Source organism: Battus philenor, unplaced genomic scaffold, assembly GCF_028537555.1.
Source record: "Battus philenor isolate CCGP_79_NKW_IND1 unplaced genomic scaffold, ilBatPhil1.0.hap1 SCAF_12, whole genome shotgun sequence".
Lineage (NCBI taxonomy): Eukaryota > Metazoa > Arthropoda > Insecta > Lepidoptera > Papilionidae > Battus > Battus philenor.
The window spans coordinates 4,195,698-4,222,990 of NW_027181674.1; the positions used below are offsets into that span (position 1 = coordinate 4,195,698).

General features: G+C 31.2%; 1 protein-coding gene across 1 annotated transcript; it reads left to right on the plus strand.

The window, feature by feature from the left end:
• Nucleotides 1-2,087: 2,087 nt before the first annotated feature.
• LOC137932823 (nose resistant to fluoxetine protein 6-like) lies at nucleotides 2,088-12,504 on the plus strand. The gene is made up of 12 exons (XM_068776498.1): nucleotides 2,088-2,283; nucleotides 2,433-2,742; nucleotides 3,610-3,689; nucleotides 4,007-4,200; nucleotides 5,425-5,539; nucleotides 6,318-6,532; nucleotides 7,523-7,716; nucleotides 9,050-9,182; nucleotides 10,008-10,194; nucleotides 11,084-11,226; nucleotides 12,024-12,132; nucleotides 12,398-12,504. Exons 1-12 carry the CDS (start codon nucleotides 2,088-2,090, stop codon nucleotides 12,502-12,504), a joined length of 1,983 nt encoding a protein of 660 aa, XP_068632599.1.
• Nucleotides 12,505-27,293: the final 14,789 nt, after the last annotated feature.

Consider the following 27,293-nt stretch of genomic DNA (forward strand, 5'->3'; position numbering starts at 1 on the left):
TTTGACATTCACCGTAAAACTTTTTCAATGCAGTGTTTCACAGATACTTACGGTTGTATATTAACATTTAAAATGAAATGTAACATATATTTTTTACATAAATAACACAAGCATTTTTCCTAATAGAGTTAGAATTATAAAACGCTATTATAATAACCCTGACACTTTTTTTATTGAAATGTTTGGATTGAAGTCAAATATATATTTGTAAGCTAAGGATAATTGCTTCAATGTGCATTGTTTGAAGACGAAGGTCTTTGGCCAATGTGTGTTGCCGGTGATGAGACGTGATTACTTACGTCGGGCTCCATAAGAAGGCTCAAGATCACCCGGAGAGCAATGGAGAGGACTATGCCTGGAGTTTAGGTACGATATCTAATCGGAAATTTGGAGATCCGCAGAAGAACCTAAGTCACTGACGTAGCTCAAAGAATTGCTCTTTTGAAGCAGCAGTGGCGGTCAATCTGAAGCGGGATCCTCGCTCGTGCAACCAATGGTCGATGGCCTGATAGGTTCTAGAGTGGTGATCACGAGCCGGTAGACGTGCAGTGGTTATGCCCCCAACTAGGTAGACCGACAAAATAGCTAAAATCGCGAGAAGTAGATGCGATCATTTCATACAGATGATCTATACATTCATCTATTAAAAAGTATAAACACATCGTAAAATCGACAGTTTCATTATTAACAACACAATTCTTGCTAATTCAATTTATTAATAATTATGCTGTGTATATATTACGAGAAACTTCAATAATTTAGTGATTTTGTCCCTAATGACAAAGACAATTGCAATGCCATTGTTTAGATTTGGCTACTTTCATCTAATTCTATCTAATAAAAGACATTAAAAACTGAGATTAGAAATAATAACCGCAATCAATATCAATCTAAAATAAATATATTTCAAACTGTATTTTCTACGTTGGAAAATTTTTAAAACAGTAGGTAATTGAATTGCTAGGAAATGCAGTACACGTTTCGCGCTCTTGTGTTTACGTCAAGTCATGAATAAGCGGAAACGAGCATAACCAACTTCCTGAATTGCATTTCAGCTCCACCTTAGAAATTTGCAAACGTACTCACTTCTGTTTGTGTACATTATTTACCTTGTTAAATATAATTTTCACCTAATATTAAATGAAACAGCGCTAAACAAGTTGTAACAGATATAAATCTACTGTTAAATTACCCGGAGAAATTTAATGTGGCTTGTGCTGAAAATTAAAATTTAATATTTTAATTGTCACATTAAAATATCTAAAGAAATGCATTGTTAGCTAGGCTATATTCGAATGTTGATGCGTGCTGTTAGCCGTTTTTACTTTTACAGCTTCATCGGACACAGGGCTCGCGGATCCGAAATCCGCAAACTAATAAACAAAAAAAAAATCTAGGTCAGATGCTTCACCCGAGGTATTGTATTAGCTAATTGTCAACATCTAACGACTTCCCGCAACCTTATCGTCGGTCCATCTAGGAGGGGTCCTATCCATGCTGCGTCCATCATGTTCGCCAACCGAGAACCTTTCGGCCCAAAGTCCAACGACTGCACAAGTAAAACTGGTCATCGTTGTGATCTTTGTGGGAGATCTGTGCTTTGCAGTGTATGTCAGCTGACATAATGATGATGAAAGTGATGTTATTTTATAGAATGTTCCATAAATATACTGTTATGTAAATTTAAACAAGATCCATATTAATAACGACTGAAATAAACTGTATGCATAATTTAGTTTTGTAAAAACGTGTTTAACCTGAATTAATGCTATCATTTTATGTATAAAAGCGAAAGAATCCATACTCAATAAACGTTTTGTTTTTACATTTTCATTTATTATAAGAAGAAAACGATGCGACTGAAGAACTTTACTGTTAATCATTTGTTTAATTATCATTGAACAATATAGTGTTTTCTATTAATAATGATAAGATAATTTACCTCTTGAAAATCTCAAACAAGTATTGAAATGATATATTATCCACTAATAGACCATAACAAGAGTGAACAAACGTTGAAAATACTTTTTAATTACTCTTTTTTTAATTAAATACTTGTACGTGTATTCTAGTGGTTTATTGGAATAATGTTTATAATACTTATTTTATTATATGCCAGTGAAATTCTAAGTGTTTGTAATGGAATCGCGTCAAATGTTGTCAATCAAAATGTTTCTAATTTTCCCTTCGATAGGAAATTATATGAAGACGTTCTTGATCCGGAATTGTGTCAAAGACAATTGGAATATTTAACTACAAATAATACCTTTTTATTGTTTCAATGTAAGTATTTTTGTTTTTAATTTTTTTACTGATGTTTCGTTGAAATAAAGGTCAATGTAGTACCGTAGATTTTGAAATCGGAGCGTTTTTATTTTCGTCTCTGTATTTAAAAATGATTGCCTTAATTTTTAATACATTACAATTTTCAGTTCGCGATGCAAGTGCTAGGATTCCGAGAGGAATCCTTCTAGGAAATATGAATGACATTGGTAATTACCATCAATGTTTAAAAATAAATGATAACACGGATGATATTAATATTCAAGGGAAATACTGCATGGTTGGCATAACAACCAACCAGAATCAAATCAGAAACAATGGTTTGCTTCTATTACAGTCGATGGATAGTTTAGATAGAATTGTAAATGCCGATGGTGGCACTTTTGAAAATATTAAAAGGTTTAAGAAATTCCAAAATGGCATACAACCGCTTTTCGGTATTCGCAATCTTCAGGCAAGGTATGATAATTACATTTCATAATCATATAGTTTGTATATGTTATATTTAAAACCAAATATATAACCTATGTATGTTACTAGTAATGATTTAACTGCACAAAAACATTGTCTCTTAAGTCAAGTCTTATTGACAAACTCATGCTCGTAATTTTTCTACGAGATCAAATCATAAAATGTGGATATCTATAGAGGAATGAATATAGGCAGCCTAGTGGATTGGAAAGTTGAAGTTGTCGTGGACAGGCCTTATAGTGCGCAGGGCATTCAGGATCTGAAGTGAAGACCATGGAATGCGTCGACAGCCTAGGACATCTACCGATAACGTGGACAGGAAACCTTTTTTAAGGAAGACATTGGGTGACAGCCGATTTAAACTGGTCTTATTGGAAATGTCAGGGGGCGGCTTATGTTCCCGAACATCCTTGTAGCTGAAATAATGCGAGCAGTCATGAATATATGTGTAAAAATGCTGATAGCTCTGAAGCAAAATTTACCAGGCTTTGGAAATTTATACTTTTAAATGCAAACGAAATGCGATTTTTTATTACAAAAACCATGTTTATGTTATGTTATTTATATTTTTGTATACACAGGGTAGGAGATGTAACTGCATTACCATTATTTCGACCGAGATTAGCTTTTTGTATACCTGCATCTTGTACGGCAAAGGAAGCATTGGGTACAATTTATGTTAACCTTACTGCAATCGGATTTGACATCGTTGAAGATTTTTGTCGTCTTCCGAAAGATAAACCGTGGGTCCCGGCCGACTATTTAGCAATGTATAAGATTTTTTTATTATAATTATAACGATAGAATTAAAGTATCACATTTATAAAATTAATTTTGTTATGTTTTTTTTTTCAGAGTTATATTTACAATTATCGGAATACTAGTTATAATCAGTACAAGTTACGAACTGTGGCAATTATTTATTCTTAAAAAAGGTTTCATTAAACATTTTTTTTAAATATTTGTTAACAAGAATTTAAAATCCGAATTATAAAGATTAAATGCTCATAAATTATTGATATGGTTGAAAAATGAAAAGCCTCGTCACATTTAAACTGTGTAAAAAATTTAAAATCTCTTCTATCTTATTCATGTGTGTAACGGACATAAACATGATTGGGAATTTATTTATATTTGTGACGCAGCTTAAAATTGTTAAAATTTTTCTCCGGTATCAAATAAATCAAAATAAGCGGTTAATAAATTAATTAAATTAATATATATATTAATAAATATAAATTTAATTTTCTAGATGTTAAAGAAATAAGCCAGGTTTATATTTCATTCTCTGCTTATACAAATACTCAGCGATTAATGACTTTCAAGTCCGGACCTGAAACACTACACTGTCTTGATGGCATAAGAACGCTGGCAATGATCTGGGTGGTTGTTGGACACACAATCTTAGCTGTAGCTTTTTCCATTAATCCTCTTGAAGCTTTTCAGGTACTTCAATTTTGTTATTATATCTCTCTCGTAATTTAACTAGTAAACCAACTCAGAATTATTTAAAACCAAATTTAAAATAAGGAATCATTTTAAATAGTATATTAATTAAGAAATTGTCTATTGTGTATTTATGTATGTGTGTTGTCTGTATAAAGTATCACAATTAACTTTAAGTAACAATAACGACTTTTTTAACAGTTCTTGGGTACGATTCCCGTGGTGCAATCTAATACAATTCATACTTTTTGTATCTATTATATAGAATTGCCACTGTTCACAATATGCGTACCATACTGCGATCGCCAACTCGCTCATGAAACTTGGCTATTATGGTAAATCTCATTGATATCTTTTGGAGAGGCCTATGTCGAATATCATTTTTTTAAAGGGTTAATGTGAATGAAATGTGACTGAAGCTAAATAGACACCAATTGTAGGCAGACAGATTTAATTTTAGATGTTTAGTTATTCGATTCTTTTCAATTTACCATAGATAATAGAAGGAAGGTCTTTAATACTGTACAAAATTGAGTCAAGGACTATAAAATTTGAATCCTTTGTTTAAGCAAGTTCGAATTCTTTAAATTAGTTTTGTCTGGTATTTTTTACGTGCAGCTACACTATCTAAATTACTTGTTAGGTACAATAGCCTCCATATAGTTAGGCTTATATGTAGGCATCAATCACTTATATCTGTCTTGTAGTTAAAGTTCTTTCTTTCCTTCCAAGGAGAAGTTTGGCTGAATTAACTTGCTGCAGGCGACAAGAGGCTTCTTAACTTAATGCGAGCAACGGCCTTACCTGAGGCTATTGTAGCCAGTGTCAAATATTCATAAGTACATGAACGTTTCAGTAACTTGCGGCGAATATGGTCTTCAACTTTTTCACTAACCTAAACGATTACACGGAGAACAATCTTCCATGGTGATCGATCATGGAGAAAGATTATTCTTCAGTCCAACCGCAGCCGCAACCATAGTAGACTCACCAAGGTCCTTCAGTGCTGCTGCCTCGGGCCAACCCTATACTAATCATGAAGGTTTCTCTTAGCTTTATTGTGGTTGAATAGATCATCGCTACTGAACTCCACGTAACCAAAAGTTAGGAATAACTTAGGTGGGGGGATATGGGTGTAATAAGCTAACACATATATATCTATACAAGACCATGAATGCTATTATCTCTTTGTTTTTCGTAATTCATTGATCACATTTGTTTCAGTGGGTAATTTCACGAAAGGCAATTTGGATAACAGCGGCTCCAATCACCGTTGATACATTTTTCATGTTGAGCGGTTTACTAGTTGTTTACACTACCGCCGGAAAAATAAGGAGCAGTAAGTTAATTTTGAAATTTTATTAATAGATTACAAAAATATGTTTTGGTCTCGTATACATGATATTTTCACTAAATATGGTAAAATATCAAAAGGAGACAACCCGTGGTTCGCAAACCGTATACGGCTCTTTGAAGGATTAAGTTTGCGATACTCGGAACAAAATGCTTATTTAAAATTAATATGTTCGTATTTTTATTAATTAAATATTGTATTATAATTCAATTCACAGATTTTATATAATTAATTAATGTTTTTTTGTGTACCTTTGAAACACGTATTACCTATAGTACACATTAGAACTCATTTGATTCATGCCAGTGGTAGCTCAGCGGTAAGGACTAAGTGACGATCGTAGTCCGCAGATTCGATTCCCGGCACACAATCTTACATAATATAAACTTAGTGCATTAATTAGGATTACCACTACTCATATAATAAGTTTTTAGAAAATGGGCACCAGCGTCTTCTGCATACCATAATACCAAACTGATCGCCAGCCTAACTGCGAAGCATGCCGTTCATGGTATACGCCTTCATAGATATATTTGGAGGAGGCCATTGCCTTGAAGTGGGCGTTTATTGGTTAAACGATGACGTATTAACTGCCATTTTCTAAATGCTCCGAACTACGAAAGAGCGTGGCCACTGCTTATATATTTTGTACTTTGAAAACTTTAGTCCGTTTTATCTACAGCTAAAAATATTCATACGTTGTAATTTTTTATTTGTTCCTAGAGGTAATATACAAACTATAAAAATTTATTTTATTTTACAGTGCAATTGCTGAAAAATATCCCATTTTTCTATCTAAGTCGACTTCTACGCATGTTTCCCCTTCTAGCAGCTGTAGTTCTGTTTGAGAGTTCATTGTATAACAGAATGGCTGATGGTCCTAATTGGTCATTTCCCGCTATGGGCGCACTTAGCTGTAGGCAGTACTGGTGGACAGCGTTACTGCACATACAAAATTTATATAACCCACGAGGGATGGTGAGCTTTGTTATTTTTTTATATATGAATTGTAGTGAAAGCAAGTTTTCAAAAGTTCTAGCAAAGCAAAATAATTTAACTCTTGCTAAACTCTTTTAAATATGACGTTTTTTTTTTAAATATACAGATAACTGTTGCGAACATTAAACATTTAAGTTAATATAATTGTCTCTATCTATGCTGCAGCTGTCTCTTTTAGTTAAAAGTTAAAACAATGTCACCTTCTTGTCAATTTAGTTGAGACAAAAAAGTGACATTTACGTATGTATTATACTTACTATCATAGCAGTAAACTTTATATAAAATGACGCAAATTAACTAATTTTTATTGACAGCGAACAGGAATATATTTACAAAAATGTATTTTAAATTGTGTAACAACTTAAAACATTTCTTTTTTAAAAATAGCATTAAAACGTGCAATATGTGCAATTACTTATTGTGACCATATGTGTATATAATGGGAAGAATGCCAAAAGAGACCAATTACAAAAAAAAATAGAATCAAATTCAATTCCTCTATAAGGACATTCTGCGATTATATCTACGACAGTTTTAGTTCCTACAACTAACTTAAATTTATTATCATGTCTATATTACCACTAAAATCAATATACACTGAAATTTTTTTTTCACAGGATTTTGTTAAATTATTTCTTAGTAAAAGAGAGAGTTTAGATAAAATACATTATGTATATTCAGCGATTTATTTGTCAAAATCACGGATTAGCTAATCAAAGATATTTAATTGGCCGAGATTTTTTTTTGAAAATCGGATTTTACTAAAATCGTCGATTAATCATTAACTATTTACAATTCATAATTTCCTAAGAAAACGTTTTCTTTAGTCGCTTGAGCAAAATAAGTGTTAAACAACGATTAACAAGAAATTGATCAGCATTTTAATAAACTATTTGTAACTTAAGTTATTATTAAAAGATGATAAACTCCTTGTTCTTCGTAATATTTTTAATTCGTGATTATTTTCAGTGTTTAGCTGTAACATGGTATTTATCAGTCGATGTTCAATTACATTTATTATCGCCAATTATCCTTATTTGGGTGTTGGTTAGAAAAAAATATATCGCATGGATTGCTTTGACAGCTGGACTGCTGATATCACTTGGAGCTTCCACCGCATATAATTTTGTAAATAATTTTCAATCTGGAGCATTTTCACTAAAGTAAGTATTTCTATATACTACAGTAGCAGTGAGTGGGGGACATATCTAGAGCACACCGATATCTATTGGAGTTGATTGGTTTTCGAGTGCCGACCACAAGCCTGTAGACGCGGCTATAGTAGATTCTCCACAAGGTGCAGTGACGATATAGTTTAGGTAATAAGAAGTCATTAGATACGTGCAATGCAAGACCGGACATCGTAGCGAACTTCGGAAAGGCCTATGTCTTGTAGTAGGTATCAATTGGCAGAGAGGAAAAAGATGAATGAATATGTGTTTGAATAAGTATGGGTGACTAAGTTCAACTCACAGACACACACGTCAAACAAATACACCGTCACTCACATATACAATGTTTTCGAAATGTTTAACCTTGTCCTAATTTTTAACATCTATACCGATTGCAAAATTTTGATTAAGTGTTTAATTTTGATAAAAGATTATTTATATATTTATCTTCGTACTGGAAGTAATGTTAGATCCGTTTTTTTCTTTTTCTAGATTGTTTTTTTGTTATAGGTCTTTGAACTAGAGTCTGATATATTTAATTTTTGTTTTATATATCTACAAGCATACACGGCACAAGTTTTAAGCTTAGTGTGCATCTTGACGAAATTTTTGTTATTATTAAATTCAATTAAAAATGTGAACATGTTATTTTAAAATTTTTAATATTTATAATTATAGTTACTAGTCACTATTATTTTACACTTGTACAAGAATTAATATTTTAGGACACAATCAAGCAACATACATTCAAATTAACGTAAGAATGTTTGACAATGTAGATTATATGCAAAACTTATAACAAAATATAATTCATTTTTAACAATAACAGAATTACGTTTAAGTTTTAAATCTTACAAATGATTACAATATTATAAGTAAAAAGAATATTGCAAAAAAAATTCTAAATCCAATTATTTCGTCCATAATATCATTACACATGCACAGCTACATTATTTATTAACTATTATATCGAAAATATTTGACGCGATACAACTAACTTACCAAAGCTTTTCAAAGTTTTTCATATATATTTCATTGTACTATTAACATTATATAAGTCATACGACGTTCACTGATACATATAGGATTCTCTTATAGATTACCTCAAATGGACCGGTTGGTAAGAGCCCTGTATCCTGCGCCTTCCGACTACCTTAAGGTCTTGTGTCTACCTTGTGGGCGGACCTCCTACCCTGCGCTTGACGGTCCGTGTTCTTCAAAAACCTTAAGATCTCAGTGGCCTGCAAACTGCCACTTTAATTTTCAGTTAAATTAATTATAAGGTATATTAAATAATCAGAAGATCTAATTATTTTATTTTTAGCCCTGACGGCGCAGAGAAGTATCAGACGTATTACTATACAAATACTCTTACACGAGCTTCGCCCTTCTTTGTGGGAATGGTTTTCGGATATATATTGCATTTATACAAAGGAAAAACAGTACATATTAATAAGGTATTATATATAATTACAACATTTTGCGTTATTAATCAAATTAGAAGTTAATATTCTTAGTATATGTTAAAAAAGACAGTAATAAGTATGCAGGCTAATCTTGGAACTATTACTGTACTTAATTGAAACCATTCATTCATTTTTTTTATTTTATTGAGATACACTGTAATTAAAAAATTGAATAACTCATTTAAATTAATATAGGACCCTTATAAAATGTCAGTACAGTAACGTGTAGAAGTAAAGACTTCCGTATAAATGATAGACAGCTCTACAGCAGTATCGCGTAAAGTTAGGATTTCTTTATATTAATTATTTTTTGTATTGTTAGTGTTTAGCTTATATCGTATTTTTTTGCATTAACCGAGCGCAAACTGATGGGAGAGGGTTTGCTGCCATTTGATACTGATCTTTCTTCTCTCAGCTGAGACTCACGACAGCGTTTTATTATACATAATTTTTCTTATGGGTAAATAAAGTTCAAATTCCTATGTTTGAAAAATATTACATAGATGTCGCTGAATTCGACCGGCGCAAGACCGGTGATCGTGACGATCTATAGGGAAAGCCTGTGCCTTGTAGAGGCGTCTATTGGCTATAAAGAGAAAAAAAAGAAGTTAATATTAGAAAAGTTATGAAATGCCAATTTCATTTATAGTGAGTGAAATCGGCAAAATTGAGAAAAATACGGACACTTTTAATAAATAAATATATATTATTGTCTTTTCTCAGACAACGTTTAATAAAGGATATTTGCAAAACCTATCTACTCATTAATGTTAGTCAATCAAGATATATGTATAATGATAAAAATATTTTTTCAAGGTAGTTGTGTTAGTTGTTTGGGCGTGTACGTTAGTACTCTTTGGAGGTATAATATACTGCGTGCGCCTAAATTATGAAGAAGACTGGGATAATCAGTTGGCTGATAACATGTTAAATTCGTTCATAAGGCCTGCCTGGGCTCTTGGACTTGGATGGATGATCTTCGCTTGCTTCAAAGGATTCGGTGGTAATACATTTTTTAAATATAATTTACAATACTTTTTTTGAATCAAATTATTTTAAAAATAAAATACAAATTTGGACATCACACAACTGTTTCCGGTGTACAAAGTTAACTTATTTGTTAAATGAATGACAAAGTTATCATTGCTTTTTAGTTTTATGACTTCCTCTATTTGCATTATTGTTTTTTCTTTTTAATTTATTTATAATTTTTTCCTCTTGTTTCCACATTGTCGTTTCAGCTCTTAGATGTCCATTGCAAACCATAGAACTTCCCCTAAGATATCTATGGAGGGATACACCTTAATCGCCACTCTTGACAGGCGGGCTGGCGATCGCAGTCGTATGGTACAGAGGAAGCCGCTGTCCATCCTTTTTGTTTAAAAAGCAGAGAAAATCCTTTGTAATTAATACACAAACTGAATTATACAAGATTGTATCCGGAGAATTGAAACTGTGACCTACGATCGCAAGTCTCAGTCCTCCACCGGTGGGCTACCACTGCTCATACTACAAAGATATATACAGAAACTAAAAAAAAATTGTTAGCATTACTATATGTTTGCGTCTATGGAATAAGTTATCGAATGTTAAAACTATTGGGCACCTAATTAAAAATATAAAAAATAAAGTAAATATATCAGTTTATTGTTGTAACTAAAAAAAACTTTTATTAGTGAGGCAGGAAGTCGGATGAGGCACATTAACATAAAGACAAATATATTTAAATTTCTTTGTAGTTTCATGAATAATTGTAATAGTAGTAAATGCCAAAAATTCTATAGTAAAATATGGTTTGCAATGGTTTACAATTTTTTTTCGGAAATATCGAAATAAAAACAGTTAGTAAGCTAAAATTTCTTGAAAAATAATATTAGTATTAACATGTTTAGGTCCTATCAACTGGTTTCTCTCGCTCGGTATGTGGAAGCTACCCGCTCGTTTGTCTTTCGCCGTGTATTTAATACATTTGTCGTTAATACTGTCCATGTACTCGGCGTCCACCGTACAAATATACTTCACTCCGACGAAAATTGTAAGTGTTTGATCTAATTATAAAACATTTTTTAATTTTCACTCGAATTTACTCCAGTCAAGTCCGTATTTACTAACTAAATGTTTGTAAATGACGCCGAAACCCTTCATAGTATTGGCCATACCTTTAGATCTTTATCTCTAAAAGCCAGCTGTTCATGAATTTTTTTTTGCATTAAACGAAAACTATTCCGGACCCTTAGCAAATTGAAATGGGAGTGAAAAGACGAAAAGAAATATTAGAGGGATTGGAAAGTAATGTCGATTTCTTAAGTTAAATTCAAACGACTACATTTTTAATAAGTTTTATTTATAATCAACGATATATTCACCTTCGTTATCAACAACCTTTTGCCATTTGTTATACAATCTTTCAATGCCGAAGCGGTAAAAATCAATCGGTTTTCTGTAAAATAAGTCGATATATAAAAAACATTACTTTTCGGTCCCCCTGATATGTCTTACCAAAAAAAATTGCTTTAATAGATGCATATAGCATTGAATTCCTAAATCATCTCCAACATCACAATTGCAGCTTTAAGTTGCGCACTGCTGAACATTGACCTTCCTATAGATTTCTAGTGTAATCGGTTGCTAAGCCTATATTCAGAATCATCCGAGGACTGTAATAAGGTCACCTGTCAATCTCATAAGTGGAAGCATAGCTTGCCGGCCCGTGGTCTCCGGTCTAGAACTACAATCGGTCTCCAACAGTCATCTGCTGTGCGAAATTCTCCTAGTTGCTATTAATTATAAAATAATTTAATTAGTTATTTATTAAAATTGTTATGTTCACAGATTGTAGACTCTATAACATACCTGTGTATAACAACAATGATTGCTTTTGTGGCGACTGTTACAATTGATGCTCCGTTCGCGAATTTATTCAAACTTTTCTTGTTTAAAGGTTTGTTAAATTTATTGGATATTTATTTAGATTCACGTACATTTACGATCTCTAATTTATCATTATAAACTTGAATGTATTTACGTTTATATTTTTGCTTTAGTATTAAATATTGCTCCCTACAATTAGATTAAGGTAATTAAATAGATCGTAAGTAAGAATTTATTTCACCGATAGAGAATCAATAAGAATAAACTACTTATATATCACATTTTTGACAATGCAAATTATTATTTTAAAATGTACTTTCGATTGATTTTTACAGATTTTGCACAGAAAACACAAAAAGATGTTCCAGCTACGAAAATAGAAGTTAGCAAAAATGACGAAAATTACTTAGATAATGATGCAGAAATTACGAAAAGATTGTAATTAAAAATGTTTTCATTAATAAAATCTTTTTTGTTTAATTTTAAAAGATGGATATTTATAAGGAATCCGTCAATCAAAAACCCTCTAACCATTTAAGGATACTCTTTGAAGGATAATGTTAAAAGGCTTAAATATTCGCTAAATAATGTTTAAGGATGCCGATCAGTAGTATAATTATGAATGAAAAAATCCTTTAATTAATTATTCGTAGCTAGCAAACTTTTAAATACACAAGCACGATCCTCGATAAGGATAACGATGAGAGAAGCAGAATTAAAGTAGCACATTGCCCAACTGATTGGTAAGAAAAGTGATAGTGGCAGGCTATATAGCACAAAGAACAGAGTGGAACTGGGACCTTAAGGTGGAGTAAAAACCACGGACCAGCGATCACAGCGTAGGATGTTCTTCCACAAAGTGAGAAAAATGGAGACGGAGCTGCTCTTGCCCGTCAGTTATCTCCACTCTAGAAAATTAAGGCCCGCCATTTGGCGCGCTATTCTGTTATGATTAATATTAACCATTTTTGTACTTAAAGCTCAGTGACTAAGTTTTAGTGTGAATTGTAGTGACGTAACAAATGTATATATTTAATAAATTATTAAAATCCTTTAGAAAAACTTGTTACAAATTTTAATACTATACAGTGCGTCATTATTGCTAAATATTGATATGCCAAAGACATTAGATACGTATTTATAATATCTATAGAAAGAAATATTTAGTTTTCTTAATGAAATGTGATAATGAATTCGATCCACATAAATTGTCTGAGACAACGGATATAAAAGCAATTCATCGAATCGTAAACTAAGAATGTGTTAACTAAACTTCCGCTACAATGAACTTAAGCATTATACAGGTTCGGTGGCTCCCCTACTTTATTGTGTAAATAGAACTCGCAATAAGAATGGAACAAAAGTTTTCACAAAACAAATGTTTTCTTAATTTCCCCGCAATAACTCGATAAGTTGGATATAAAGTTTTTGCATGTAGAGCTTATTATTTTTCTTAGGGCGAATACTTAAATTATTCAAATAATAAAATCTAGAAACTTTCTGTTTTAATTTGGATCACTGCCAAGTTGTTCGAAAGTTAGTTGAGTTGCTTTTAAATGTTTTTTAGCGTAAAATTAGGTTAGTTCATAACTGTGTAGTGTAGCGTGGAAATGAACTATGGATTAGCTGTCGTTTGCCATTCTTGATAACCTCGAGAAGTTTTGATTTTAATAAACACTATGTCTTAAAAAAAAACTATTCACTTCATCCTTAGAAAAGTGATAGAGATATAATTTAATAACATTTCATCGATTACAACATGTGTCATTATGGATTTTCAAAGCAATAGTAATTAGTAAAAACTTAAACAGGGATATATTTTTAGATCGATTTTATCAGAGGCTTCAAGGCACTTTGATAAATAAATTTTGGTCTCCTTTTTCATTCGCTTGTAGTAACGAATTTAAACTAAAAAAGGAAATGAAAGTTTCAAATATAACAGAAAATCTGCAACATTATGGTGTTTTTTTTTAAATTACTTTATGTAAATAGTAAACTAATGTTTGAATTCGAATTTTCCTTAAAAATTACCCTTTTTTATATTTTCCTTATTTAAATTAAGAATAACTAAAATATTTTTTTATTATATACGGTTAACAATACTGTAACAAACATGTAACTTGTTAAAAGTTGAAAATAACAATTTTTCCAGATGTATTTAACACTGTTAATAATAACAGGGTTTCTGTACATACACTGTCATTTGTTGGGGTCGTTTCTTATCGCTAAATACACTCGCATTCAGACCGCTTTATACGCGATGTCAAATTGTTATGCAAAACTCTAACACCATCTTGTTAATCCTTGACAGAATGAACTAAACCCAAGTTTATTTGATTTACGAATTAAATTATTATAAAGTAACAAATTTATTTCCTACGTTAAGATTTACTGAACCGTTGTTACGATTTATACCTGCCTGAAACTTGCAAAAGGTATAAATATTTTTAATAACTTTAATAAAGAATCAATATCGTCATCTTTCGCCCGACAGACCACAGAGTTTTACATTCCGACGTTCACAGCGCATATAGATCTCCTCCAAATATTATCAAAAGGACAATTGGAAGTCTTTATCCAGTATATTCTGACGATTTTAACTTAAGGTCATTTATCTACCTTCTATGCAAATTGCGGGTTGACGTTCTAAACTACGTTCACCGGTTTGTAGTCTGACTACCATTTCAACTTGCAAACGGAACGTCTGATTAAACTCGAACCCATGTAAGACCACACCTATCCAACTATATGAACATATGTACAAAAACATGTCTGCATCATGCTACAGACTTATGTTTTAGCCAAATATAAACACAACATTGCTAAGTTGTTAATTTTCCAGTATTAAATTTGTTACTATATTATTAAATATGTAAAGTTAATCTTCTATGCCATTTTTTAATTAGAAGCAGAGATTTATTCTGATTTCTCTACATGTTTAAATTCTAAAAGGTTCTCACGAGACAAATAAACCTTGATGAAAACAAAACATTTGCTTAGTATACATCTCAAAGCAACTACATTATAAATTAAATGATAGTCTAACATACCTTGTTTTCAAGACTGTTAATATTCCTAATAATAAATCTTTTTGCAGAGATGACGAATAAATCATTGATCGTTTTAGGTCCCGTCGCAATCTGATGTTATGGAGAGAACTTATTGCCGAACTGATATTAGAAAGTCTAAAAAATCATAATGATAAACATAGTTGAACAGTATAACCTTTTATTTTTCCGTAGCTTACTGTAGATTATTAAATGTAATTATATGAACCTCACAAATTGACATATTTATAAACTTCACTTTAATGCGTCTGGTTTATGTGTTATCCTTTGATAAACAGATAAAAGTCAAAATTAAATTATTCAACCTTGGAACTTTTAACAGAACTCTTGTTTATTGTCATATTAAAATATATTTATTTCCTTAACCTTTTTTAAACAGAAGAAGTAGGGAGAAAAACTCATGATCTTTTATAAAGTTTAAAAATATAGATCTCCACATCCTATTATATATAGCCTTAAATCAAAATAATCAAGAGACTTAATTATCAAGAATTCTTGTCATTTAAATATTCGTTTATTGAATAATAACACTTTTCCGTTTCAATTTACTACAAATGCGTTTTGAATTTTGTAAATGATAGTCCAATAAAGTTCTCCGGAATTTTATTAAAAATCTGATTCAATATATTACAAATGATTAGAGACCTCACCGATTTAATTTTAAACCAATTTTATCTGTTTTATAAACAAAAAATCGAACAATATTACAAAAACACTTTTTGCGAAAATCATCGTGAATCAATTTACATATAAGCATATACCTGATGCTGATATAACCTCACTTGTGCCAAGTGAGGTTTATCTGTATGTTATATTACGGCTGCCGAGCGCCATTTCGATATATTCCTAGGAGAGAATGTATTATCTTTACCTCGATTCATGTAACTTGATTATTTGTAAATGGCATTTAATATTCAAAAGTCAAAATTATAAAACCAATAATTTTCTGACTGGTTTTCTTTTATTAGTGTTTAACATAGAAATTCAAGTTATATTTGTTTAATTAGAAAACAATAACATAAAATTATGAAATTATTAAGTTACTTTTTTATTACTAAAGTTATTTTGGTAGTTTGCTTAATTGCAGGTTTTTATATTTAGTAGATTTGAAGGCTAAATAAGTGAAAATTTATTTGTCGTGTAAGTGGTCGATGGACTTTTGGTGCAAATCGCTTTCCACCTGTCCTATTTGTAATTTAAGAGAGAGGGGATGTCCAGCTGTGGACATCTTACATGTTTAACTATGCTAATGACGATTTATCTAAAAATATAACAATACAATAAAATAAATATAGCGCAGTTCAGCAATTGCGAACATATAACACGAGTGTCAATGTTAATACTCGTAACCTATTTTTGACGACATACATCTTCAAAGAATAAAAAATTTCGTAAATTAAATATTAGACTATCATAGCTGTTATATTACATTTCTGAGACGAATAAAAGGAATTGTTTTACAGATAAAGACTGAAGCTTGTTTTGCCACGGAATGCACCAAGCATCCGAAATATAAAATTTAGCAGAACCACTAAATATATTTTTATATATGTATAAAAAGACTATAAATATTGTTAAACTGACTATAAATCAAAGTCTGCTGGATTATGGTTAAGATTATTTAATTTTTAAGCACATAAAATATTATATAACATTGGTAAAGGAGAAATTCACCATGTAGAGAATATGTGGTTTACCTAAGCAAAACTACCAATTTGTCAATAAATAAATTAAAGTTATGACATGAAAGCTTATTTCCTAAGTTCATTGTAATGTTAAAGGTTATTTAATGGTAAAAGTGCTTGGTAGTGAGTTGATGCTGAAAAATATTTTAATGAACGTTTTATAAGCGCCATCAGAACGTAAATCTTCTTTTGCAAATCTTTAAAAAGATGCTTTCAAAGTTACTTGCAAGGTTTTTCTATGACAGGTTATGGTTGGAACCAGTGGTCAACTTCCATTTATGTATATATTGGAGTTTTTAAAACTTTCGAAACCTAACCGGATTTCCAGGGTCGTTAGCCAATGGAGTATAATGTTTGCTAAGAAAATTTAGATGATTCGAAAGCGCCATTAGTTAGGTGTACTCGAATTAAAACAATTTTGTTTTGATTTGAAATTGACAACTAGTTGAAGCTCGTTTAAAGAAATGTGATAAACTCAATGTTGGGGGTCTCGCCAGACGCGGCGCGGATAGGCCCTCCGGTAGGAAGACCGACGATATAGCCAGCAGTGGGCGTCTATCGGCTGACCTGAATGAATGAATGAATAAAAGAGGTATCTTTTTCCTTGTAACAATATTTATGGCTGGCCGTGTGCCATTAGTTGCAGTGTCTATCTTATATACCATTCTCATAAACTTTTCTACCGGGTACCAAAGCTGCCATCATAATACCATTTTAAATTTTATTTGTGAAGTTTATTAATCCCTTTAAGTATCCCTGATTTTGTTTAACTTTACCGTAAATTAAAATCAAAACAATCAACAAGAAGAACAAAGAGGAGTTTCTACAACTTTTCCGAATTTAAATTTTCATTTAAGCTATTTATTCTTCAAATTTCGTGATTCAGTGAGTTTACTAAACAAGACTGAATGTTGTTTCAATATTCGATCATATTTAAGACGATTTCATTTTTATTTGAATATAATCATTCATATTTGTTGTACGAACTATTAAAATGTATTATTATCATTGAAAAGACCAATGTTTATTATTAAAACATTGCTACAGAATAATTTTAACTGAAAGAGTTTTGTAATAAATTTGAGTCATGTTAGTTTTTATAGATAGACTGGTAAACGTCATCGATACTGGCCGCTTCGTACTGGGATATCTATGGGAGAGGCCTGTGTCCAACGGTGGACATCTTGTGGCTAAAATAATAATGAATAAAGTCTCAAAGCAGCCAAATGACTTACGTAAGCGTCCCATAAATAAACGTCAGGGCGTAATGTAATCAAGGCGATAGTGCAGGTGTTGCAAACATAATCAAAGGTAAAAAGAGAGAAAAAGAAAGTTCTTTTCTTTATTATTGTTCGTCTCAATCTAGCTACAGAGCAAGTTTTTGTAAACAAGTTAATTAGAAAGACAAACAAAGATTGCTTAGTTAAAATACCCAGTTGAAAATCTGTTTTTATTAAAGTAAATATTCAAGTGAGTACATCACTTACATTTAATCATTGCCGGCTATAAATAAACCTTTCATAATACGCATATAATTATTTTGTTTTTTGTATATAAATATGACAAATAAATTTGTAGAAAATTTTTGACTTAACGATAATGTGTAACGGTACTTGACTTCAAGCTACTGCTATTTTTATAGGCTTCGTTGGGAAATCTTATGATGTTAGTGATACTCTATCTTCTGGGGAACAAAGTTATTAGCAATTCTTACTCGTCGTGCCCCACCGCCTGCTCGATAGTCACCTTAAGTGCAGTGTGAGTGACTACCGAATCCGCAAACTTCTTCAGGAACATTTCAAAAAGGTAAAAAAAAAATCTTGCCTCATTTCGCATTATGCTAATGCCTGTGGTGTTATCATAATAGTTCGGAACCGTGTTCATTCATCGTTCGTCACAGAGTAGCTAATTAGAGGAAGTTTAGGGCTCCCTAGATATCTACAACTCTAAGTTAGTACTACATTGTGTCAAAATTAAAGTTTGATTTCGATTTAATCTAAAAACAAACGGGAAAAGGTATATATAAACTTGGTATACAATCTAAAGCATACTGTTCAGTAATTTAATCTTTATGATAATGAGAAGGTAACTTGAGATACGTTTTAAATTAAGAATATTTCGAATAATGTCAGTCACGGGAGAAGTAAAAACACCTCTGAGTTATTTATCGACGGGAAAAACCCTTATCGGAGGCGAAATAAAATTAAGGGAATCGTAACTTTTTCGAGTAAGTAAAATGATAAGCAGGTTGCGCGTGAAATGACTGCGAATGAAACGGTCAAACAGGATAAACTCCCAAGTGTAATTGCTATGTTTGTAACAAAATTATCTCAGCATATTTTTAAATATATTGTTAGAAATGCCGATTAATAACCAACTACAAGGGTCGACGTTCCTCAATAAATATTAATACTTTTATTATATGTTATTATATTATATGTTATTATATTATATGATATTATATTATATGATATTATATTATATTATATTATATTATATTATATTATATTATATTATATTATATTATATTATATTATATTATATTATATTATATTATATTATATTATATTATATTATATTATATTATATTATATTATATTATATTATATTATATTATATTATATTATATTATATTATATTATATTATATTATATTATATATATTATATTATAGAAAATTTAATTGAAATGAGTAACCGTTGAGTTACAGGCCGACTTTTCTCAACAGAACTTTATTTTACTTTATTTTTATGTTGATTTACGATCCGAAACTGTTTGTAACAGCCTATTTTAATAAACAATATTATGATTTTCATTTTCTTTAGAAACAGAAGCCACTACACCCTCCGGTAACGCTTTACAAAGTGGAACCTGTATTAGCTAATTAATTGAGCTGCGGTTACGCTCTCAAAAGCTCCCCGGAATCTGAATACTAAACCCCTATCGAGTGAAAGTCAAGTCGAATCATTCTATGTAGAATCCATCTAGTCAATATAAGATTAGGTGATAAATTTAAGAATTTTGTTCAATACACCAACCCGTAAAAATTCCTATAACATTGTACCACATTTTGAATTAAAACACTTTGCGAATAAGACTAATGTCGGTATTAAGGATATTTATGAAAGTGGTTACCAAAAAAACAAACAATTATTTTTTGTGAGTCCTTATCACATAAGAGTGCGTTAGATACCATCGTAATTATGTGCAAAAACTCTAAAAATACTGTTGAAGTTTAAGCGATTTAGATGTCATACTTGTGAAGGCTTGAGAATAGTTTGACTTAGATACTGGATTAAGGTTATTTGTAAAAGTGATCACAAAAAATAGGTGTGGCGAGTCCATTTTGATCCTTCGTAGTTTTATTTTACGATTAAGTATGCAAACATAGAATTCAATTAGATTGTAATCTATATCAAATTAAGCTCTTCTAGCATTAAATGATAACTGAATCAATTGGAAAACAACGTAAATAAATTAAAAAGAACTCTTGATGTAATTTAATATCTAATAGCTTAAGGTGCGACTCTAGAGAGAACCTTTGAGCTATGTTTCAGCTCATAGACGCTCATTGCTCGACATATGTCTCCTCAAAAGGCATCTAGGGGAGTATATACTACAATCGCTACCATTGGCAGGAGGGTTGCAGTCGAAGTGTGGTGTTATAGTACCCCAGAAGACGCTGCTGATCATGCTCTGAAAACTTATTTGAAAGCAGTGACAATCCCATATAATTAATGTCCATAGGGTGAATTTTATAAGTTTAAGTCTCAGGAATCGAACCCGCGTTCTAAGATAGCAAGTCTCAGTTATCTACCGCTGGGCAGCAGGAGTTGTGGTACCAACTCAGTTTCTCCTTCTATATTTTCTCCCAACTTGTTATAGAAGGAATCTATATCTAATGATTTTTTTTTGTTATAACAAAGACGTGACGACGTTACGTTGTGTATTTTAAATTTCTCAGAAGAAAATCGTTATAAACGTCACGTACCATCGGGTAAATGTTCTGGCCATAAAAAGCATACAGTGCTTTCAAGGCAAGCCGCTGAATGATGCGTTATAATTTATACACTTTAATGAGGTGCTTACCGTTTATGGCAGTGATATTTTTTGTGAATACTGAGCAGAATTTATGATATCATATGAATCATGTGTATGAATTAAGACTAACAAACTAGTGTCAAAATAAAATATTTCTCTTGAGTAACTAAATTTGTTAATTGACCTCTCTTGCAGATATTAAGCTAAAACAACAAATCTTATAATTTATATCCTTGACTTCCAGCAGTTAGTGGTAGCATTGTCATATAGGGTGTTACATTTGTTTCGGAATCATTTAGTGATTTGACGAGTTATATTTGTGGTGATATTGTCTTTAATGGCATAATATATAATTTTAAAAGATCAATATTTTTTTATGATTTTTATGTTAGCAATTAATTAGCTTAGCCGTGTAAAAAAAATAACTTTTTAATCCTGTGTAAGTCTGTAAAAGCGATATTTACTCATTCATTGAACGTTAGGTAAAACCAAGTTAGCCATCGGTAAGTTTGGTACAAAAATGTTTCATATTTTTTGTTTATTATTGCCATCAGTCTAGTAATTCTTTTGTAATCACGCAGAATCATTGCATAAGATCGATGTCATGTAAATTTCATGTTTTTATGTAATTATTCCGCTGTCCTTCACAGCTGACAAACTCATACATAACATAGTATTAATATCAATAGATTAACAACGTCAATAAGAAAATAAGCACTATTAATAATAGAAATTAAAAATTACGAAGTTAGAGTAAAAATAAGAAAAAAAACGGAATAAAGAATATTACATAGTGTATATGTTTATTTTAGTAATGGTAGCTTATAATTGTAACGATAGATCTCAATAAAACTGCAACTAAGACTCGATAAAGGAGGGCTCCCGATTCGCCAAACATCGAGCTACAAGACAATGTATAGCGAGGGCAGTGGGGGCACCAGAACAGTCCTGGGCATGACCACGACCAAGAGTACACGACTCAGAAATATAACTGCTAGTAAGTTTTTACCTAAACTTATTTAATGTTGGAGCGCAAAAATCCATTTCATTTCTCGATTGCGCGTCGACACCTGTTCAGTAATTTATCGGGAAAAGTTAGAGCTCTTTGCGGTTGTGGCCGCCGTAATCGACACAGCTTTGTTCCCACGACTTCGATCGGAGCTCGCGATTGAACGCAAACACTGGATTCATTGCAGTGGGGAATTGTTCGATAGATTGTTAATTTACGATAATAATTCTGGTAATATAAAAAATGAAGTTTTATTATCTTTAACATTTTTTTTTCCAAAGGTTCAATATTGCCAGAATGAGACTGCAGGTTTGTCATTAATTAATGTTTTATATGGTTTAATTTTCTGTCGCTGTATTGTTATTATGCATAAGATAAGTATTTAATATTTCTTAGTATCGTTAATTTTTACGCTTACAAGTTTATGTTTATACAAAACGGTGGAAGCTACCTTACCTTACCTGTTTGAGTTTGAATATGTTTTATATTTATTACTTTTTGATCAATTTTTTTTATTTTTTATGTATTTTTGTTCCATTGTCGTCGTTTCAGGCCATAGGCGCTCAATAAATGGCATTGGCCTGCTCCGAAGTTATTTATAGGAGATATAAAATAATTACCACGCGTAGCAGTCGGGTTGATAATTGCAGTGTCATATTATGGTACGCAGAAGACGCAGCTGCTTCATCACCATCACCCAAAAACCTTAGTTTGAATGATGTTTAATGTTTTAGTTGCTTTTGATAAATATATTTTTACAGTAAAGAAATACATTTACCAATTATTTCATTATAAAAGAACGACGTGGTAAGGCCTTTAACTAGATGGACCAACGGCATAGTCAAGGTTGCAGGAGTCGCTGGTTGCAGGCAACGGAAGATCTATCATCGTGGCTATCTTTAGAGAAGGCTTACGTCTCCACGTCTGTCAGCTGCAATGATGATGATGAAATTGATGGCAGAACATATGACGATTTGATTTATGACAGTAATGAATACTTCGTAATAATTTAATTTACATTCAATAATTCAAATAGTGTCATTCACATATAATAATAATCTGTATAAACTCACGATGTCTATGAATATGGCACGTATAGATACAGCAAATGATCTCAATTTATTACCGACTTCAGGTAGATCGCCAATAGAAGTCATAATTCAGAATTATATATTGAAATTTCGCTAGGTTTGAAATTTCTAATTTAGGTAGCTACTTTACATTGTCGTTTCATCCCATAGACGCTCAATACAAGGTATAGGACTTCCCCAAATATATTTATGGGGGAAATACCATAATCACCACTCTTGCCAGGAGACGGATGGGCGATCGCAGGATGTGGTATTATAGTACACAGAGAACGCTGCTGTCCATCATCTGGAAACTTAATTCTGAGCAATGCCAATCCTCTATTATTAGTGTGACTTGTTTATAAAACCTTGTCCCAGGAATCAAACATGCGACCTACGATCGCAAGTCAGTCTTTACATCTGGGCTACCATAGCTCGCTAATCTATATAAGTAGAGAAACTTTAACGCAATATCTATAGTTACATAGATTTGTAGGATGTTCTAGTTATTGAAACAGATTACAGGAGATATATATTGTGTTTCATCTTAATATTTTGAACATAGTCATCATGATCGCACCTTCCGGTGCAGTAGGTCCTCATTTTCACATGACGGCATGATGACTGGCCGACGGGGAAAGAGGTCATAGTCACGGTCAGCTGTGCTCTATATCAGAACATGGGAGGTAAGAAATCACTCCATTTTAAACAACAAAATAAAGAGTTTTATTATCTGCCTGGGGAATAAAATATGTTTAGGTTTCTCCATATATCGGATAGCTACAGTTTTAGTTACAAAGTAAGAATAATTTAGTAGATAACATGTTTGTTTACGACCATCAGAGAGTTCAGAATTTCAAATTCATAAGCAATTAACTTTTTTTTAGATAAATCGTTTACTGTTCAGGTTGCACGTGTGCGGAACGAGTTGCCTGTGTTCGTAAAAAAAAAAAATTCTACATTGCTAGTAAAGCTTAAGATAAATACTGGCCACGCGAATTGACGGCAAACTAACATCTGGTAAAACAAAAAATAACACCCGGTGAAACAAAAAAGCAGTGTACCCGAGTCATATTGGCGCAATATAACATCCAAGTGGCGTGCGAGAATAGATAGAGGAATAGAAGGAGAAATTTAAAATTTAGCTGTGTCCGACAAAGCTGTGATAGCCCCGCCCCACAAGGCTAACAGCGTCGATATCCAACAGATAACTAAGAGACTGTCAACTTCTGTCAACAACTTTTCACAGTTTAAATATTTTTATTAATTAACTTACCATTTTTAATTATTAAAACATACAAACATGTTTATACGTAGACATGATACTATAACATCTTATCTGCTTGCCACTGTATATATGTTGTATTTCAATTTTGTTCAGTTATAGTATGTAGTTACTTTTTATGATGTATGTATTATAAGTACTTTGTGTATTAATACGCCGGATTCCAGTCGCTTTTTTTATTTGATCATGATCCTTTTTTTTCTTATTAGCCAGGTTCATTCAATATTTGTTTAGATAAAATCAACACTACGTTTTCTTTTGCCTGACAAATGTATTTTTATTACGATGTATAATGAAGAGTTAAATGTGTAAATATAAAACAGAGAGAGTATAATTAAGTTTATACGCTTGCAATTGCAATTCATAGAAATACAATAATAGTGAACAAGAAAAGAGGAGCAAACGAAGTTGAATTGGAAGTCCTTTGTTGTTTCCTGATAAAGTTTTATAACTTTGTGAATGGTTGTTAAGTAAAGGACGAAATGAACATCAGTGAATATTCGAAAATAGAAGAAAATAATATCACTAATGTATTTTTAATGTATTGTCGTAATTGCATCACTTTTAGTTTAGTAGTGATATTATGTAAAAGATGGGGAAGATTGCGACTTCATATGTTTTTCGGTTCCAAGGGTTGAATTTTAAAGGCGAACGTGAAGAACAATTATATTCTCAAGATGGTGACCCAAAGAAAGGTCAACTTGTTGTTTTTTCTAGTACTTACCTTATGTGTATCGCCATTTTTATTATATTTATTTATAAAGATAAGATGATTAAGCATTGGCATATACTTTTTGCAAGGAAATTTACTCTATTGAAATTTTTAATCAGAATATTTATAGGAACGACGTTTGAACATACCTGCCTGGTTTTCCATCTGAATCCGGATTACAATATAATGGATGTTTTTGATGGAATTTTAATCAAAAGAATTAAATATGGATTCGACTTCAGTACTTATGCAAAGCCTCCATCGTTTCAAAGGCGTAGCCGAAGTCTGTTTGGTAATTTTGTTAAAATTTCACAAGAAGCGCTTGTTTGAGGCCCCGTTGGAATAAAATGTACAATATTAACAATATTTAATTTGGAAGTTTTCATACACTTTTGGCGATTACAGTTTTTTTTGGTAATAGATAGAAAATAAATAGTTTAGACATTTATCATGTTTTCTTATTATCTTTATTCACACAAAATATCTTTGAACATATTAATGTTGACACACTGATAAAAATAAATAAAGAAATAGCTCATAAATAATTAATAAATAGTTAAATAAAAAATAAACTAAAAACATGTTTTATCACAATAAGGTTATTTAAAAACATTGATTATTAATCTGATATTTATTTAAAAAAAAATATTTTACTTTTTTGTTAACCCAACGTATGTTGTAATTGCATGTCATTGAAATTAAAATTAGTCCTGTATCTTTTTTAAGTATTTGTATTATTCTTTTTGTAAGTAATCTCGTATAAACAAAAGGCGAATTAGAATAAGCTTAGCTTGATTATTTATTTTTGAAGGCGTGTGCGCACTTGTTAACTATAATCTTTTACGTAATGTCTCGCAAATAACGTAGAATAAAAATATAAACGTCGATTAGTTAATTACCTGTTACAAAACATTTTTTTCATTGCGAAAAGCTACGTATATTGCCTATGTATAAATGACTTCGTCTCCTCGTTATTTTATCGAATAAGGCGGTATTAAATTAAGCTCTATACAATATAAATTGTCAATAATTTATATATTCACAAGAGTCTATGTAAAATTCTTAGAATGTAGATGTAATAAATACTGGCTACTTTTAGCGGCAATACTTTTCACTGTAAACAATATAAACTTTAGTTTGAATTGTCATTTGAAAACCCGATTGAATATATAGTAATTAGGTAGATATTTTTTTTAAATTAAACTTACAAAGACGTAATATGTAACGTAACACACATGCGCGTGAAATTTCATAAATAATTAAAAATTATGATTTATCATTTATAGAGAATACGAAACATGACATACATATACATATCTCAATATTTAAATCAAATAATAGTTTATAGTTATATATTTGTGGGTGTAAGCATATATAATAAAGTTCCACGAGATATCTTAGACCTTCCATTTCTTGGTTTTAAATCTATAATTAAATGTTTATTGTCAAATATATCTTGTTATATCATTCAAGAGTTTTTAGTTGATGATAATTTGTGGAACTTGGTTTGTTGACTCATAATTGACATTGTAATTTACATATAAATAAATTGTTAAATTTCATTTAATATCTCAACAGATCAGCGATTCGAGACGGTGGTAGCTTACTACTTAAAGTGTTAAAATAATCGACGATTCAAAAGTCTACGTAAATCTCTACTTGAACAAGGATATTTTGAATTTTGAATTTTTATTTAATTTATAAAACGTTAAATAATTAAGTTTTTGTTACAATTTAATAAATCAATTATTAAAAATCAAAAAGAACAGTAACAAGCTTGAAGTAGTCAAGCAATTTGGAAGAAGTACATCTTGAGCGAGTCTAAAACAGCTAATCACAATTATTAAACTTTGTAAAGGTACTTACTTTAGTTTACAGGGGTAGGCAATAAGTGGCTTAATTGAGATTATCAAACAATTTCGTCAATATGTAAGGTAATTTGTTATGGATTTAAAAGCTATAAAGGAGTGAATGTATAGCTGATTTATCAGCAAAAACGTTTAAGGCTTGTACATTTATTCCGATTCACAGTGTACGCAACACGTTAATAACTTCTGTCAGTATAAATTCTGCAGGAACAGATAGTAAATCTCTCTTTTTCTTACTGTATTATTTCTGAAACCATTAATTTTTGGGCAAGGTGTTTCATACATTAATTGACAGCGAATGAGTTATATATTCAGCCGTTTAAAGTCTTTCCCTGCACACTTCTAAGTAATCATCCTGTATATTTTTAATTTAATACTCATACACTTTTCTTAAAGCTTGTCCTTTTCGGTAATTTTATCTAATCACTTAATCATTTTAAGAGCGTACACGGAGAGTAATATAATTTTTCATTATTCTTCAGTGTTTATCTAAT

What these genes read in the sequence shown, in the direction of transcription:
- LOC137932823 (XM_068776498.1), top strand. Translation starts at nt 2,088, where the DNA reads ATGTTTATAATACTTATTTTATTATATGCCAGTGAAATTCTAAGTGTT. An exon ending in ATCCTCTTGAAGCTTTTCAG is followed by an intron (nt 4,201 to 5,424) that starts GTACTTCAATTT and finishes CATTTGTTTCAG; the next exon opens with TGGGTAATTTCACGAAAGGC. An exon ending in CAAACTTTTCTTGTTTAAAG is followed by an intron (nt 12,133 to 12,397) that starts GTTTGTTAAATT and finishes TGATTTTTACAG; the next exon opens with ATTTTGCACAGAAAACACAA.